The sequence below is a fragment of the Saxophila tyrrhenica genome, assembly GCF_035928015.1.
Source record: "Saxophila tyrrhenica strain CCFEE 5935 chromosome Unknown scaffold_1, whole genome shotgun sequence".
Classification (NCBI taxonomy): Eukaryota; Fungi; Ascomycota; class Dothideomycetes; order Mycosphaerellales; family Extremaceae; genus Saxophila; species Saxophila tyrrhenica.
In genome coordinates this window covers 994,601-1,010,607 of record NW_027041733.1, presented here as the reverse complement: position 1 = coordinate 1,010,607, position 16,007 = coordinate 994,601, and the positions used below count along the sequence as shown (strand labels likewise).

Below are 16,007 nucleotides of genomic sequence, written 5' to 3'. Positions count from 1 at the left end.
AGGTTGTGGCCAAAGATACGAACATGGGTTTGATGAGAACAGCTCCATGCATGTATAGTTTGGAGGCACATTATTCGGGTGTGCTGAATGGGGTTCTGAGGCAATATTAAAATGTGATCAAGGTAGTCCAAAGCCTGGTTTGTGGAGTCGATAAGTGTTTGTATAGATTTTCGCGGACTGGCTCAATGTTAGAGCGAGGGAGGCTTTTACCATCCTCCTAGGAAGTGAGTTTGCTTCGCATGCTAGTCATCATTGACTGGTCGTCGATCGCACAAAGAAGAGCGTCTGGGTTCCGCCAGTCGGAAGTGACTATGATCTGTGGCTGCAGACTGTGTTACGGAGTGCAACCAGTGCCCACCCGGCCGGCCTGAGACCTCGAGATGGCCATCGTGGGTGTGTAACCACCAGGAGGATGGCGAGGCTGCTGACGTCCGTCTTATTACGTATACTGAGGTTCTCGTAGTGTGGAGTAGATAGGTACCACCAGTACTGGGCAGGTCTTACTGTCCATTCGACGCTTGTTGTAGGAGAAAGTCAACAGCAGCAGATGGAGTTCGAAGACAGTCTTGGAGTGCCAAGCTTCGTCACGTGCGTCAGATTCCCAAAAGGCAGCAAGGCAGGTCGAGGAGTCGATAGCTCAACCAGAGCATCTGAAGCTACGTATTGGTACATACCTTATAATCACAACAACCCAACGCTAGATCCTCCTGTTCTCCCTACTCATCATCGTCATCATCGTCATCGCTTACCTCATCGCTCTCGTCTGCCGTGGCCTCGCGCGGAGCAGCATCCCGAACGTACTTGTCAAACCAAGTCAACGTCTCATACACACAGTGCTCGAGCGACTCGCCAGCTGCATAGTAATGCGGCTCATGTGGGAACATAACCAGCTTTGTGGTCCCGCCGTTGCCGCGAATAGCATCGTACATTTTCCTTGATGCGGAGGGCGGTGTGCCCGGATTCGGGTCACTCGCACCGTGCATAAGAAGCAGAGGGGTCTTGATCTTGTCGGCTATAAAGAAGGGCGACATCTTCCGGTAAAGTTCTGGCGCTTTCCAGAGAGTCCGGTTCTCGGTGTTGAATCCGAATGCAGTATCTGTCTTGTCGTAGTTCCCACTCATGGCAACGCCAGCGCGAAAGAGGTCTGTGTGCGCCAACAGGAGGGCAGTCATAAGCCCGCCATGACTGAACCCTGTGATACCAATACGGTGGGGATCTGCCACCCCTAGTCGCACGGCCTCTTTGACGGCTGCCCGAGCGTTCATAACGATCTGCTCGAGCAGAGTGTCGTACTTCGTGGGGGACCGGCCAACGTTCGGAAACTTTGCACGAATGACCGCATATCCCATAAGAGGGAGGAGTTTATGTATGTCGTGACTTGAGCGGTTGGCGTCCTCCCCATCAAACTGTCCAGCGGACTCAGCATCGTCGTGGTCGAGCGGGTACCCATTGACTATGGTCGGCAATCGCGTGCCTTGTCAGTTAGGTTAGTGAGTGTCAGATTGTACTTGCTTAACAAAGGCCCATGAGAACACAACAAAGCAATGGCCGCGACGCTGTAGCAAGGAGAAGGAAGTTCCTTACCCCACTGATAACCGGGCGGCGTCCAGAGCGTAAAGGATAGTTTAACCCCATCCTTACGCTGATAGTTGACGAACCGCTTTTCAATCGTTCGCACGATAGCTGCGGGATGCTGATATGCGGTAATTGCCTCCCTCGAGAAGGTCAACGTGGCCTCACTTGCCGAAGCACTCACCTCACCACTCTGTTTCAAAAGGTATACGTTCAGAGGTTCATCTGCGCTTGATCGTGTCGTAAGAATCCGGACGCCGTTTTCTGTGCTTGTGAAACAGAGGAATGTCTCCAAGCAGGACGCACTGCTGCGAAAGACACGACGAGACTGCTTCGTTTGCAAGTCGAGCCCGTCCAGGAAGGGTCGTCGGCCGTCAGGCGAATTACCTTGGCCTTCTGTGAAAATAGTGTCTCCCTCTTGATGAACCACGAGAGACCCGTTGGCAAGCCGCCGTTGGACTATTGAACCCGGATCTTTGTACTTATCGTCGAAGGCCCAGCTCCATATCACATCATGCGCCTGATTTGGCTGATCAAGATCCACAACGTACGTTCGGAAGTCACCATCATATTCGTTGATCAGCGCTGTATTCGGCTTCTCAAACCAGTATGTGAGGACTATGGTGCGGTCAGATTTGACCAGTTGACGCCGGTCCTCGAATGGAGGCTCCAGTCCCAGGAGTTCCCAGTGCTCGCCAACCTTTTCGGTGTAAGTAAGCATTTCTGGAACATTCGCTCGCCATGAGTAACCCCATCGAGAAACACGGTTCCTCACGATTTCCGGCGGCCGACCCTTTGCTCCCGGTAGTCGTGCTGGTGTTGACACGGTTTTCGCAAAGACAGTAGAGCGGTCCTGGATAGTCCAGATTGTAATGGTTGTTGGAAAGTGAGAATAGGTAGTAACATAGGAGTACGGTTTTCCAATGGTGGCACACCACAAGTACCGCCCGCTTGGAGAGACCTCCAGCTGTTCGTAAAGGTCAACTTTACCTACACAGTGAACTTCTAGCGACTCAACATCCACGAAGGCAAGCTGTGATGCTGCGAAGTACTCAAAAAGTTCCTCGTCATGTGGATTGTTCAGCGTGTCTCGAGGGTCATAGGAGTCCTTAAGGCTTACCTCCCCCTTGGACTGCTGAATGATAGGACTGGGTGAGATGACGGGGTTCGGCGGCGGTGGAGGGATACCTTCTGGAACAAGTTTCACGATCAGAGTTTTCTGGTCTGGCATCCATCGGGTTCTCCTGAAAAGGGGCTCAGTATCGAGAGCCGGATTGAGTCGAACGTCAGGCACGCGGAGAACGGCGCCCGTGTGTCCATCGCCAACCCAGAGCTCCACAGCGTTCGGCGTCACATTTTCGAAAGCAAAAAACTTTCCATCAGCGCTCCAATCCGGGCTGAGAACGGCGCAGTCCTTCGGAAGTGGAACGCGAATGCTTGTCTTCTGGGCAACGTCCAGCAGGTCGAATCGTAAAGCGAATCGCTTGGTCTTCTTATACAAGTCTGTGTCTCGCCTGTGGCGACTCTTCGGGTCGATCCGAGTGCCGGCCAATGCAATGTACCTGTCTATTACATTAGTACCCATCCTTTCTCAATGAACCACGGAAGGATGTTGCCAAGGAATATGAATGGGGCAGATGGTGAAGAGCGAAGAGCCTCATCGTCGATTGCAATCCGATGGAATTGCGTGCCGAGAAGTGACGGCACGAAGAAGAATGTGATGGGTGCCGGCAAAACTTACGTTGCCGCTACGTGCTTCAGCGTCGGGTTGGTCTGCCAGGTAACCATGAGGACGCGGTCTCCAGCTGGACTCGGAAATGCTTCAGGTGTCTCGGGAGCTCTCATGACTTCCAAAACATTTGCCGGTGGTTGAGCGTATCCTGAAACACGATCTGAAGGTGATGCTGGAAGGGTCGATGACGAGGATTCGTGGGATGAGGAGTGCCGATTTGTCTCCTCAGAGGAGGAAGAATGCTGGCGCCGCGAGGCGCTCCTTTTCCGTGTGTCACTTTGCTTATCAGACTCACGCCCGCGGAGGCATGCGGCGCAGAGATCATCACTGAACCTTTCCTCGACGGTGCACTCATCGCACGGAGTCCCTCTACTTGAGGCATCATCGCAGAGATCCGGAGCAATTACCTTCAGTGTGATTTTGTGGCTGCACAGGGTGAATGTGCAAACTCGTTGCTTGCACATTGTATCGAGGCCCGACAAGTACCAGCACAAGATAGCCGGAATGTGACAGGACAGGGTGAGAAATCCCTGATGGCTAGAGCGAATGCTTGAGCTGGTTTTCGAAGGAGATGTCAGTTAGGTGTATAAGTATGGAAGAGGGGTCCGGTGAAAGTGGTAGATGAGATGTAGTTGGCAGTCCAACGTCCAGGGCGCTCTCCGCGCTCCTCATACCATACTTCGGGCTCCATGATTCCATATTGCTTGCTGCGATCCGTCATCCTCGCAGAGAATACTGTCAGGACTCCTCGACCCGAGCAAACGCAAGCAGGATGACCCGCCATGTGTCGTGGTCAACGAAGCCAGAAGGGTACATATTGCTTGACTGCAATCCCGTGCCTTCATTGACCGGGCTTCTGACAGTATTCGCAAATGCAGGATTTGTCGTCGCGTGGTATCCGTACATAGTAGAGCATGACACCATTCCGTAATGGCAACAGCGCGAGTCCCTCTCATGGCGGCAGTGAAGGGCGCCAGATGTGCTCCCGCGGCGGTTGGCGGTATTCCCAGGCCTATAGTCGTGTGGTACGAAGTGTATATAGTATTCCATGATGGCAGAGCGGGAGTCGTTGTCTTTCCCTGGAGTCGTCGTGCTTCGCTGTGGTCCAAGTTTTACGCTTTTCCTCTTTCGATGTGCCAAGCCAAATCACGTGCAGGTGCATCAATGTCTTGCCATCTCCAGCTAGCCGGGAGAACGAACACCTGATCCAGGACCAGCAATACCTGTGGCATCTGCTTTTCGATGCTTCATGTCGCGGATGCTTGGAGCATGATCTGGAGCTTACTGAATATTTGCATACTTTTTGAAGTCTTTTCTCGGGAGACCGCGTCCAGCGCTCGCATCAGCATCGATGGGGTCTCACGAAGACGACCAAGGACGACAACAGGATATAGGCCACGGATCGGAGTCCGTAAGTACTTACATGTAGCATCGCCGGACACCCTGCTTCTCTTGTGAAAGCAAAGATGAACATTGAACACCAATATGGAGCATGCGGAAATGACGTGACCACGCTGTCATGATCTCAGAGCTAAAGATATTTGAACTTTCAACGACAACATCAACTGTCTTCTGCATCCCTTCCTCAATCCGTTTCCCACTCCTGTTGCCGGTCTAATCCCAAGAAGAGATCATCGGAGTCACTTTCCTTACAACCATCGAAAATGGCAGCCAAACCACAGCCCATCTACGAGCTCAAATGCAGCTGCAACTCATATCCCTGGGGCAAACAAGGCTCGAACTCCATTTCCGCCAGACTGTGCGAAAAGCAGCCTGGATGGCTTGATGGACCGAAGAGCGACTTCAAGATCGACGAGAGCAAGCCGTACGCTGAGATGTGGATGGGAACGTATCCAGTCCTGCCCTCATACGTCGCCTCCACAGGCGAGGACCTGCAGGATGTCCTTGACCGGAACCCAAAAGAACTGATCGGCGAGAATGTGATGAACAAGTTCGGCCACTCGAAGCTCATGTACCTCCCCAAGGTCCTCTCCATCGCAAAGGCTTTGCCACTGCAGCTGCACCCGGACATAGAACGTGCCAGCAAACTGCACAAGGAGCGACCAGAGGCCTTCACAGACCCAAATCACAAGCCAGAAATCGCTCTGGCGCTCTCCGAATTCGAAGCATTCTGCGGTCTCCGACCCCTCAACGAAATCGCCGAGCTCATGAAACTCGAACCCCTCAAACGCTTCATGCCCGGCAACGCCCACGCCGCCGGCGACTCCTTCACCGATCAAACCCTCCGCCACGTCGTCAAAACCATGCTCGAGACCGACGAAGACTCTGTCAAAGAAACTTACAACTTCCTCACGCATATCTCGCCCGATCGGTACAGCTCGATGAACTCCTCGCACATTCCCAAACTCGCTCCCCGCTTGGCGCAGCAGTACGACAAATCCGACCCGGGGATTCTGGTCGCGCTGGTGACGATGAACTACCTCGTGCTCCAACCGGGCGAAGCCATTTACATCCCCGCCGACGGCATTCACGCGTATTTATCTGGCGACATCATCGAGTGCATGGCGCGCTCAAACAATGTGCTCAACACCGGTTTCTGTCCCCGCGCGGAGCGGAACAGCATTGATCTCTTCTGCGAGTGTCTGACGTTCACGCCACATAGTGCCGAGGAGTCAATGCTGAGGCCGAAGGGGTATGAGAAGGGACGGCAGGGCAAGACGCAGTTGTATGCGCCGCCGATGAGTGAGTTTAACATGTTGCAGACGAGTTTGAAGGGTGGGGAGAGGGAGGAGTTGGGGGCGGTTGATGGGCCGAGTATTTTGATTGCGACGAGGGGTGGAGCGAAGCTGACGGCGAATGGGTCGGCGGTGGAGCTCCATGAGGGGCAGGTGTTTTTTGTGGCGCATGGGGTGGAGATGGAGCTTGAGGCAGGGAAGGAGGGACTGCTGATGCATACGGCGTATGTTGAATAGACTGGTAGAGACGAGAGCCGTGTGGCGATAGATTCCAGACGCAATGACATAAATTAGTCTATAACCCCCACCTCCTCCATCACCCCCAACACCCTATCCAACACCCCCACCGCCAACCTCAAGGGTATCCAAACCAGCGGTATGCTCCCCACCAGCTCCCAAAACACAATCAACATCCCAACAACCATGATCGCAATCCTTAACAAATAATCCCACCCAGTAATCACCGGCCTCTGCCCACGACTAAACGTCGCATCCTTAAAGCCAAACCCTAACTCCGCGCCCAAATGCTCCCTCGCAACTCTCAACCCACTACTGAACCCGTCCTCATGGAACCCATACTTCGTCCACGCGCCAGCGTAGCTCACGCCGCGCGTATCCTGTATCTCCTCCAACCTCTCCTGCGCCCGCACCGCTTCTACCGTGTAGAGAGGATGACGGTACTCGAACCGCCCCTGCGTCAGCGACGCGCGAGGAGGGGAGGGCGGGTTCATCGTCACGAGCACGTGGCCGTGTTTGTTGCGCGGGATGTGCTGGAGGATGTTCATGTCGTAGGTGAGGCTGACGCCGGCGGGGTGGGCGAGGTGCGAGGGTTGCGAGGCGATGAGGTAGTTCCAGCTGCTCCAGGTTGCCGGGCGGGTGGGGAGGAGGGTTGGGTCGGAGTGCAGGTAGCAGGTGTTGGCGGTTGTGCGGAAGGCGGAGAGGATGGAAAGTTCGAGGGGGGTGGCGGAGCCCTTATTGTGAAGTGTTAGCTACGTGGAAAGTGTAGTGGAGGGTTTAAGGGGTGGTGGAAGTACCTTTGGGTCGCTGAGGTGGGACTTTGCTGAGACGAAACTTCGACTGTCGGACATGGAGGACGTTTCGTCCTGTATGTTGCCGAGCTGGGTGTCGTCGGCAATGATAGGTAATATTTGGTCGCCATGACAGGCTAGCACAACATGGTGGAAGAAGTCCGCCGTCCTCTTTCCATCCGCCGTCTTCCAGGCCATTGCCACAGAGTCTTTGGTGCCTTGAGGCGGCCGAACAAGGCCAGTGACCTTGCAGCCTCGGTGTATGTGCAGTTGGGAGCCAAGGTCCTTCTCGATTGCATCGATGTATTGCTTTGAGCCGCCGGGTATAGTCAACCTGATGACCGATTAGCAATCTACTTGTTTTCAGTAAGAGGTACACCAGCCATACCAGTCCGGTCTCGCAGCAAGCGTAGAAAGCAGATGATGATTCCACATAAATCGTACCAGCGTCTGCGCCGGAAACTCCAGACTCGCCTTGTCCGGCGATGTACTCCACACAGCAGCCGTCATGGGGATCAGATAGTCATCCCGAAAAGCCTCCGAGTACCCTTCTCGTTGCAGATACGTCCCAATGGTGATGCTCTTCGCCTCCTCATCTTCCGTATACAACAAGTCCAGCGCAAACTGGTTGAAGCGGATGACATCGAATATCAGTCGCCAGTGCCGTAAGCGGAACAAGTTGCGCCGTTGAGCAAACAAGCCTTTGCCATCGCCACTCCATTCGAATTTGCCGCTGTCTCGGGAGACGGAGAAGGTCATCTGCGTTGGTACGATCGGCACGTTCAAGTGTTTGAGGAAGTTGATGAAGTTCGGGTATGTGGCGCTGTTCATCACGATGAAGCCTGTGTCGACCGATATGTTGCCATGAGGGGTGTTGAAAGGTTGGGTATTCGTGTGGCCTCCGAGGCGGTCCTGTGTGAAGAGATGTAAGACTGTGGTTCTTCTCTGATATCTGGAACCCGCACAGAGCAATTATTGTGTATATTGTTGCGCAAGAACTCGCTACAGTGTAGATACACGGATGGAAAGACAGTACGATGGTCAACACTCACTTCCTGCTCGAACAGATGAATCTCATACTCCGTCCCCTTCAGTCCCCATGCGGCACCCAAGCCAGCACATCCGCTGCCAACGATGGCCACCTTCTTCTTCTGCGGCCCTTTTGGCTGCATCTTCACTGGATCCGATACGTTTCGCGAATGCGTCGCAGCGTATCCTCGAGGTACCGTTAGCATGTGTTGCGAGCAGGTGGCGGACGAGCGATTATGCCACAGACTGTGGTGCTGTTTCTCAAAATTACGGCGTACAGAGAAGGGAAGTTCGATATTGAGTATGTATGATTAAGAAGGCGAATAAAGAATCGAACGTCTAGAACTCCATTACGTAGCGACCGTTGGTGGTTCTGCAGCAGCGGGCCGTTTCCAGAAAAAGTGTACCTGCGTCTCCACGCTGTCTCCTGGAAGCCGGTAAGACGACTTGATGATGTGCTGACTCTCAACACCTCTGCCTGACCTATGAGTCTGTGTATACTGGACTTCGAGGACGGGTAGAAAAATGAAGGAAGTTAGAAACATCGACCTCCTCGGATCACAAGATGAAGTCGGCAAGATCCGAGAGTCACGTGGTCGCAAGCCAGCCACATCCGGCTGAACTAGACCTACACCTTGTCATCGTTTGAGAAGGCAACGACATTCAGTCGACTAACTACCACAGCATTCTACAAGTAGCCACTCCAACAACCGCATCGATTACCTGAACACCACCAATCCACTACAGCTCCGAACTCAACTCACCACCCACTCCAATCTCCTCACCATGGCCAACCCCCTCGACGGCCCCCCGGGCAGCGAACTCTTCTCCTCCTACGAAGCCGAGCTCCGCCTCGTCACAGCCGACATATCGCAAAAACTCGACTCTCTTCCCACCCTCACCGCCGAACCGCGCAAAGCCACTCTATCCCAAACTTCCCGCGCGCTAGAAGAAGCCGACGAGCTGCTCGGGTCCATGCGGTTGGAGAAGCAGAATATCCCTTCAGTGCAGAAACAGAAAGTCAACCAGCGCTTTCGGAACCATGAGAGCGATGTCGATGCGTTGAAGCGGAAGCTAAAGGGGCTGGAGAGCGATGACCGCGCGAGATTGTTTGGGGGACGGTATACGGATAACCCCGGCGAGAACGGCGGCGGGGATGCTGGGGTGGAGCAGAGACAGCAACTGCTTTCTGGCACGGATCGGTTGGAGAGGAGTTCGGGGCGGTTGCGGGAGAGTCAGCGGATCGCGCTCGAGACGGAGGATATTGGGCGCAATACGCTGGCGGATTTGGGGAGGCAGAGGGAGACGATTGAGCATACGAGGGGGACGTTGTTGGAGAGTGAGGGGTATACTGATCGCAGTAATAAGACGCTGAAGGGGATGGCGAGACGGTGGGTTCCGGCGAGTTTGTGGGGATAGAGGGAGCTTGATGTGCTGACGAGATGTGTTAGGATGGCGACGAATAAGATTGTGACGATTGCGATTATTACGGTGTTGGTGATTTTGATCATTGCGGTGGTTGTGAGTAAGTTTAGGTGAGAGGAGCCGGTTGTGAATGGCGATGGCCTTTGGCGTGGTTGGATATCACCATAGCGTGCAAGGGCGGACTGTAAGAAAGGCCGTTGATTTTTGTAGCGGCATTGCGAAACCAGGCGCAAGATTATGAGGGCAAATGGATTTTTCGACAACGCCTCCGCTAAAGCATCAAAGCCGCACTCATCTTTCCTTCTAGATATCGTACATCGCCTCGCTTGCGAGTCCAGCACAGAACGGCTAGTGTTACCGAGCAGCTCGACCAGGCCGGTGCGCTTCCAGCGATTGATTTCGACGGCCGCTGTGGTAGGAACCTTCTCAAGCAGCAGAATCGAGTCCATGCAAGCGTGGCGCTTCAGCGCAACCGCACCAACACAAGGCAGAACGTCTTCTTGCATCCTTCATCTCAACGCTCACGAAATGAACTCCCCCCCACTCCCACCCCTCAAACTCTCCGCACTCCTCCCCGCATCCCAGAACAACCCCGTCGCCTCCCTCACATCCTCTCCTCCCACCAACCCACCCTCGCTCCCCCTCGCCCGTGCCAAAATCCCTGCCGGCGCAAGCAACTGCAGCGCATACCGCAGACTCACACTCGTCCCCTGCCGCGTCAGCTCCTCTAGCGCTTCCTCAGACAGACTCGCCGACACCTTCAGCATCTGGTTCTTCGCGGCCTCAGTATCCTGGGACAAAGTCGGTAAGGTCGGGGTAGCGAATTCAAGACGCGCGCGGATGGTGATGATGCTGCGGATTTCGGTCGCGGTGTATGGGTGCGTGGGGATGATGAGGAGGCGGGGGAGGAGGTCGGGTGGGATTCCATGGGCGGAGACGAGGGAGGGCGAGCCGCGGATGGGGGTGAGGCCGCGGTTGGAGGCGAGGATGACGATGGGGGAGAGAGGGGATTCGAGCGCGCGGTTGAGGTAGGTGTAGCATTCTAGGTCGAGCATGTGGACCTGAGAGGATCTAAGGTCAGCAAAGCGTGAAATGATGTTGGGTTGTTGGCTTTACCTCGTCGATGAACAGCACGCCCGGCACCAGCTCCGCCACCCCTTGGTCGATGTACTTGTTCACCAGCTTGTTGATCTCCCCTCTCAGCTTCTCCGTGATCTCCGTCTTCCTCGGCTTCATCAACTGCCCCATCATGCTCATGACGTCCTGTCCGCCCTGCGGTCGGGCATTTGCGACATCCAAATCGTGCAGCGTGACATCTTGCACAATATCCTTCTTCTTGTGCACCTCGCCCTTCGGCACCGGCACGTACTCCTCCGCCTCCAAATCAAATTCCGTGCTAAACGCATCACTTCTCCCCACCCTCTTGACCGCGCCAGTGTTCGCTTCGATGTAAATCACATCCCCCACCCTCACCCGCTCCTTCTGCACCGCCTCGTAAATGCTGGGATCTAACCTCAACTTCTTCGTCCCCTTCGAGCTCCTTAGCGTAATCACCAGATGACTGATCGTCCGTCCATAAGCACCAAGCGGATTCTCGCTCTCCTCAGGCGTCAACTCCACAACCTCCCCCTCATACACCTCCTTGCGCTCCTGCACCCGCAACCCGATCGCGCGCCGAAAATTCTCCATCAGCGCCTCCGTCTTCTTCACCTCCGCCGAGTAGACTTCGCTCCCGGTCATCAGACAGAACGGCACTTTCGTCCCTAGCTCTTGCGACACCGCGAGCGCGAGCGCGGTCTTGCCCGTCCCTGGTCCGCCCGCTAAGAGCACAGCTTTGCCCGCCATCTTCTTCGAGCGGATGAGGTCCACGACGACACCGCACGCTTCTCGCGCGGAAGTCTGGCCGATGAAGCCATGGCTGTCCGGGAGGGCGTAGCCGTCTGAGCGCAGCCCGAGGCCTTTGATGTGGCTGTGGGCGGCGGTGCGGTTTTCGCGCGTGTTGGTCTGGCGGACTTCGCTTATGCTGACGGCGGAGGGGTCGGTCGTGGCGGGTTTAGAGGGGGTGGAGGCCATGACTGCGTCGTTTGTGCCGTTGGATGCCATTGTGGGTAGAGAGGAGGGCCCGTGGCCGGCGAGGAGGTGGTGAGGAGATGCGCCTGTCCGATCGAGAGGTCGGCTGTCTCTTTCGCTGAGCTTTGTAGGTCTTCGTGGTGTCGGTGCGGTCCTTGTATGTCGGTGTTGTTGAAGCTGTGTTGCGCGCCCAAAACTTCTCTCGACGACGCGGAAGTTGGACGCGAAAGCTCTCGGCTTTGGCTCCGCACGTGACCAAAAGCCGGCTGACAATGCCGGGCTCCCGATTCGTCGCTTGTTACATCACCGGCGGCTGTGCTTAGAAACATTCAATCTCCAACAACACCATCTCTCACGACCCGACATCTCACCTACGTAACAATTCTCACTCAACTACGGCCATAATACTGGATCACATCTTCGAGCATGGCCACCCTCCGAACGCCGACGCCGCTCCTCAGCACCGTCTTCCGCTTCGCCTCTCATCCGACCGCCTCTCGACGATGCGCTCGATGCGTACGAGCACAAAGATGCCCCTTCTCCTCATTCACGCCAGCTCGGCAGTCTTCGAAAAGACCACTCATGACCGAGACTGCACGACCGCACACATTAGAGCCAGAGATGCCACCTCCGCCACGCAATGAGGGAATACCCGAGACCAGCATAGCCGGGCAACATCAGCAGCAACAAAGCTGGCCACACTCAGCGCCTTGGGAGCGGAAAGACAGTGGACAGAACACTAGTGAGCGGGAGGTGGAAGCACAGAAGAGCAAACCCACAACCGCCGGCAACGAACAGCCGTCTCCTCCCTCCCAAACGACTGCACCACCCGAACCAGCTCCCAAGAAGAAATCCAAACTTCGGCCCCGCAAAGCGCCCATCAACCTCACACCAACCGCCATCTCTCAGCTACATCAATTGGCCGACGCACCGGAGTCGAAACTCATCCGGGTAGGCGTGAAGAACCGAGGCTGTTCAGGATTGGCCTATCACCTCGAATATGTGGACAAAGCGGGATCCTTCGACGAGACGGTGGAACAAGAGGGCGTTAAAGTGTTGATCGACTCGAAAGCGCTGTTCAGTATTATTGGCAGCGAGATGGATTGGGTGGAGGATAAGCTGCAGGCGAGGTTTGTGTTCCGGAATCCGAATATTAGTGAGTACCACCATATCATTTATGGAGAGAGGACAATGCTAACGGATCTGACAGCGGAACAATGCGGCTGCGGAGAGTCATTTAGCATTTCATAGCGGATGGCCCAAACCGCCGTCACGAACCTCATGTCTGCATCACGGCAATTGTCGAGCGTTCGAGCGTTTGAGCGTCAGCTCACTGTATAGACATCTATAACAACTCGATTCAACATTCCCACTCATCCCACGCTTCCCAAGAAGCGTTCACAATCCATCAATAAACCCCCGGCTCAAAATCCACCACCCGCACATTCTCCACCACCCCCTCCAATCCCCGCACAAACTCCAAATGCGCCGGGTCTTTTTCCAGATAGTACTTCCGATCCTCCTCGCTTTCAAACTGGCTTATGAACGCGTGCGTGAACGCACCCTGCCATATCACCCCTCATTAGCCCATCATTCGCAAGGGAGAAGGGGAGATGGAGAGATCACTACTTGAAGCCCCTCCGGACTATTGTCCCGCCCGCCTCCTAAGCCGCGGACGTAGGGTGCGTTGGTGGTGGGGTGTAGGCATTTTTGCGGGAGGGAGAGCATGTGCGCTGACACCTAGAGGGCTGGTCAATATGGTTAGGTAGTATGGGGGCTGGTTGGGGGAGGGGTAGATGGATGTATGTACTTCGCGGATTTTGGCGTGGGGGACGGTGGGTTTGAATTCGAAGAGGACTATGTGGGTTATTGGCATTGTTGCGAGAAAAATGGAGGGAGCTGGTGGATGAGGGGGGTTTGGTGTTCGAGGGCGATATCGTTGGTTGATGCTTGTGGTTGTTGGAGGTCGTTGTTGTTCGAGTGGCTTCACGACGGTTGTACGGTCAACCTCAATGGACTGGCACTGTCAGTCAGAGGTTATTTCACTACTAGGTATCTGGCAAGATTGATGGTTAGACTACATGTACTTGATGAATGTCAGAGTGATTTCGTCAAGCTGAGTCAGCGGCCCAAAGCACTCCGCGTCTTCCCATCACGTCCCCCTCATTGCATGTGATCGACTCAGAGATGTAGGCCGCAATGGCCGCAACAAACACCCCGTTGGACCTGGTCATACGCTTCTCGACCTCGAACCCGGACGTCATCCTCTCCATCAGCGACCCGGCGACGACGTCAGCGCTGTCCTTGAAACAGCAGATCCGCTCCCATCTCGACGCGCCAGCTTCCTCGAGCCGACTACGATTGATCCACTCTGGCAAAGTCTTGCTTGACAGCGAAACCCTATCACGAACACTACACGTCACCCTCCCTCCACCACCACCTCCCAACAATGCCGCCCAAAGCGAGAAGGCCAAGGGCAAACGGCCCCTCCGTCCTCCACCTGCCCAGACACCCCGAGTCTACATCCACTGCTCCATAGGCGACCCTCTCACCCCCTCCGACCTCGCCTCCGAAGCCGAACTCGCCGCCAAAGCCGACGCGGCCCTCCTCTCCAACACCACAGCAGCCGTCTCCCAAACCGAAGACAATGCCGCCCCAACGACAACCACCACCCCCGCCCCCCGCGGCTTCGACCGTCTCCTCACCACCGGCTTCACACCAGCCGAAGTCGCGACGCTGCGCAGCCAGTTCCTCGCTATCCAATCGCACACGCATACGCCGGACACGATGCCCTCTGGCCCCGAACTGCTGGCGCTCGAGGAGCGGTGGTTGGACAACGGGCACTCCCCTGCGGGAGACGAAGCAGGTGGTTTCGTGAGCGAAGACGAAGGAGGGCTCGAAGACATGCTGTACGGGAATTTGACGGGGTTCTTTTGGCCCATCGGAGCGATGTTCTGGTTGATGAGGGAGGAGGGGGTGTGGACGCGGAGGAGGCAGGTGGCGGTGCTGGGCGGGTTTTTGGTTAATGTTACGTTTGGGTTTTTGAGGGTGATGAATTGATGAGGCATGATATGAGTTTGTGGTTGGGATAAGGTGAGAAGAAGGCAAGAAAGGATTCATGGTGGCGGGTTCTGGTATATGAGGCTGGCCTTGGGACCGCAGACGACGCTCTGCACGTCATGCATATCCGAAATTTCAGTCCACTCCTCCACGAACTCCGGCGCTCCCTCTCCCAGACCCAACTGCCCGCACCGATTCCCGCCAACAACAAATACCGTCCCACCCTCCACGACCGCCGCCATAAACCCCTCTCCAACCGCCAAATCGACCACATCCGCCACCTCTCCAGCACTCTCGATCTCCACCAACCCCACCTCTCCACCCGCCTCTTTCAACGGCGCCATCGTCCTCTCCTCCCCCAGCGTCCCAGTCCCCCACACATACCCCGCCCGATCCTCACTCACCGCCCCGCTCACCCAACCCCCAGCAGCGACCTTGACGACCTTCAACCCACCCAGCGCTTCCACCGGCCCCGGCTGCTCTGCTGGCGAAGTGGCAATATCCCGTCCAAGACTCCTGTATCGCGGATCGCCCCAGGTGTACACTTCACCACTTTCCATCAAGAGCGTGAAAGTTCCGGCGCCAGCGACGAGCTGGCTCGGCCGGCCTGGAAGAGGGAAATGTTGGGTCGAAGAGTCTAGTTGCACTGACGGCGGGTCGGTGAACCAGGCGAGGAAGTCCGGGAGAGTGGGGAAGTAGAGCAGGTGCATTAGGTTGCTGGAGGGGAGTTGTTTGATCGTGGCAGCGAGTGCGCCGTTGCCGGCGAGAGCTACAAAGCCGAGCCGGGGCGAGTCGTCGTCGCCTTGCCGCTCGAAGCGGTTCACGGTGGGGTCGAGGAGGTAGAGGGCCCCGTTGGTGGTGCTCAGACACCCGAGGAACCGGTCGTGGTCGCCGAATGCGGAATGCAGGGTCGTCGCTACGTCTAGGTCGAGAGACTGGGTCAGGGGCTCCGGGCCTTGGATGTGCAGGGTGTTGTCGGCGAGGAAGGCTGTGCAGGACCAGCCGGTGAAGAGGAGGCGGGTGCTGTGGGATTCTGGGAGGATGGGGTGGAAGGTGTGGAGGTCGGAGGTGGTGTTGGGGAGGAGTTGGGAGAGGGGGTTGAAGCCTGCTGCTTTCAAGACGATGTTGGCTGATGGGCCTGCTGAAGGGTTCGACGTTGGTTGTTGATCCGGTGAAGTGGTGCCGTCCATGATGGTGATGGCGACGCGGATAATCTACCGGCTTCAACGTGTTTCTGGGTGAGTTTCTACTTTCCAATGTAGGTCCAGGCACCCCTCGTCTTCGTCTGATGAAGCAATGAGCTTCAAATCTGCGTTGCTGTCCACAGCTTGCCCCGCACACGAAATCATCACTCTCACCTTCGATCAAACGGCCCGCTCACTCTCTCCATCATCC

The 16,007-nt window shown here is 55.8% G+C and overlaps 8 protein-coding genes across 8 annotated transcripts; 4 read left to right on the top strand and 4 right to left on the bottom strand.

The window, feature by feature from the left end:
• Positions 1-716: 716 nt before the first annotated feature.
• Positions 717-3,417, bottom strand: LTR77_000449 (uncharacterized protein; the record flags this gene model as incomplete). Its single annotated transcript, XM_064797715.1, has 3 exons — positions 717-1,474; positions 1,585-3,134; positions 3,314-3,417. 3 exons carry the CDS (start codon positions 3,415-3,417, stop codon positions 717-719), a joined length of 2,412 nt encoding a protein of 803 aa, XP_064663949.1.
• A 1,551-nt stretch (positions 3,418-4,968) lies between these two features.
• On the top strand, positions 4,969-6,237 carry LTR77_000448 (uncharacterized protein; the record flags this gene model as incomplete). Its single annotated transcript, XM_064797714.1, has 1 exon — positions 4,969-6,237. One exon carries the CDS (start codon positions 4,969-4,971, stop codon positions 6,235-6,237), a length of 1,269 nt encoding a protein of 422 aa, XP_064663948.1.
• Positions 6,238-6,290: 53 nt separating this feature from the next.
• On the bottom strand, positions 6,291-8,200 carry LTR77_000447 (uncharacterized protein; the record flags this gene model as incomplete). Its single annotated transcript, XM_064797713.1, has 4 exons — positions 6,291-6,971; positions 7,035-7,362; positions 7,417-7,940; positions 8,081-8,200. The coding sequence occupies 4 exons, from the start codon at positions 8,198-8,200 to the stop codon at positions 6,291-6,293; spliced, it is 1,653 nt and encodes a 550-aa protein (XP_064663947.1).
• Positions 8,201-8,843: 643 nt separating this feature from the next.
• Positions 8,844-9,487, top strand: vti1 (t-SNARE VTI1; the record flags this gene model as incomplete). The annotated part of the gene is made up of 2 exons (XM_064797712.1): positions 8,844-9,396; positions 9,426-9,487. The coding sequence occupies 2 exons, from the start codon at positions 8,844-8,846 to the stop codon at positions 9,485-9,487; spliced, it is 615 nt and encodes a 204-aa protein (XP_064663946.1).
• A 516-nt stretch (positions 9,488-10,003) lies between these two features.
• On the bottom strand, positions 10,004-11,585 carry RVB1 (RuvB ATP-dependent DNA helicase pontin; the record flags this gene model as incomplete). Its single annotated transcript, XM_064797711.1, has 2 exons — positions 10,004-10,543; positions 10,599-11,585. The coding sequence occupies 2 exons, from the start codon at positions 11,583-11,585 to the stop codon at positions 10,004-10,006; spliced, it is 1,527 nt and encodes a 508-aa protein (XP_064663945.1).
• A 549-nt stretch (positions 11,586-12,134) lies between these two features.
• ISA1 (Iron-sulfur assembly protein 1) lies at positions 12,135-12,803 on the top strand (the record flags this gene model as incomplete). Its single annotated transcript, XM_064797710.1, has 2 exons — positions 12,135-12,708; positions 12,763-12,803. 2 exons carry the CDS (start codon positions 12,135-12,137, stop codon positions 12,801-12,803), a joined length of 615 nt encoding a protein of 204 aa, XP_064663944.1.
• A 948-nt stretch (positions 12,804-13,751) lies between these two features.
• LTR77_000443 (uncharacterized protein) lies at positions 13,752-14,612 on the top strand (the record flags this gene model as incomplete). Its single annotated transcript, XM_064797709.1, has 1 exon — positions 13,752-14,612. The coding sequence occupies one exon, from the start codon at positions 13,752-13,754 to the stop codon at positions 14,610-14,612; it is 861 nt and encodes a 286-aa protein (XP_064663943.1).
• A 56-nt stretch (positions 14,613-14,668) lies between these two features.
• On the bottom strand, positions 14,669-15,802 carry LTR77_000442 (uncharacterized protein; the record flags this gene model as incomplete). The annotated part of the gene is made up of 1 exon (XM_064797708.1): positions 14,669-15,802. One exon carries the CDS (start codon positions 15,800-15,802, stop codon positions 14,669-14,671), a length of 1,134 nt encoding a protein of 377 aa, XP_064663942.1.
• Between the last annotated feature and the right edge of the window lie 205 nt (positions 15,803-16,007).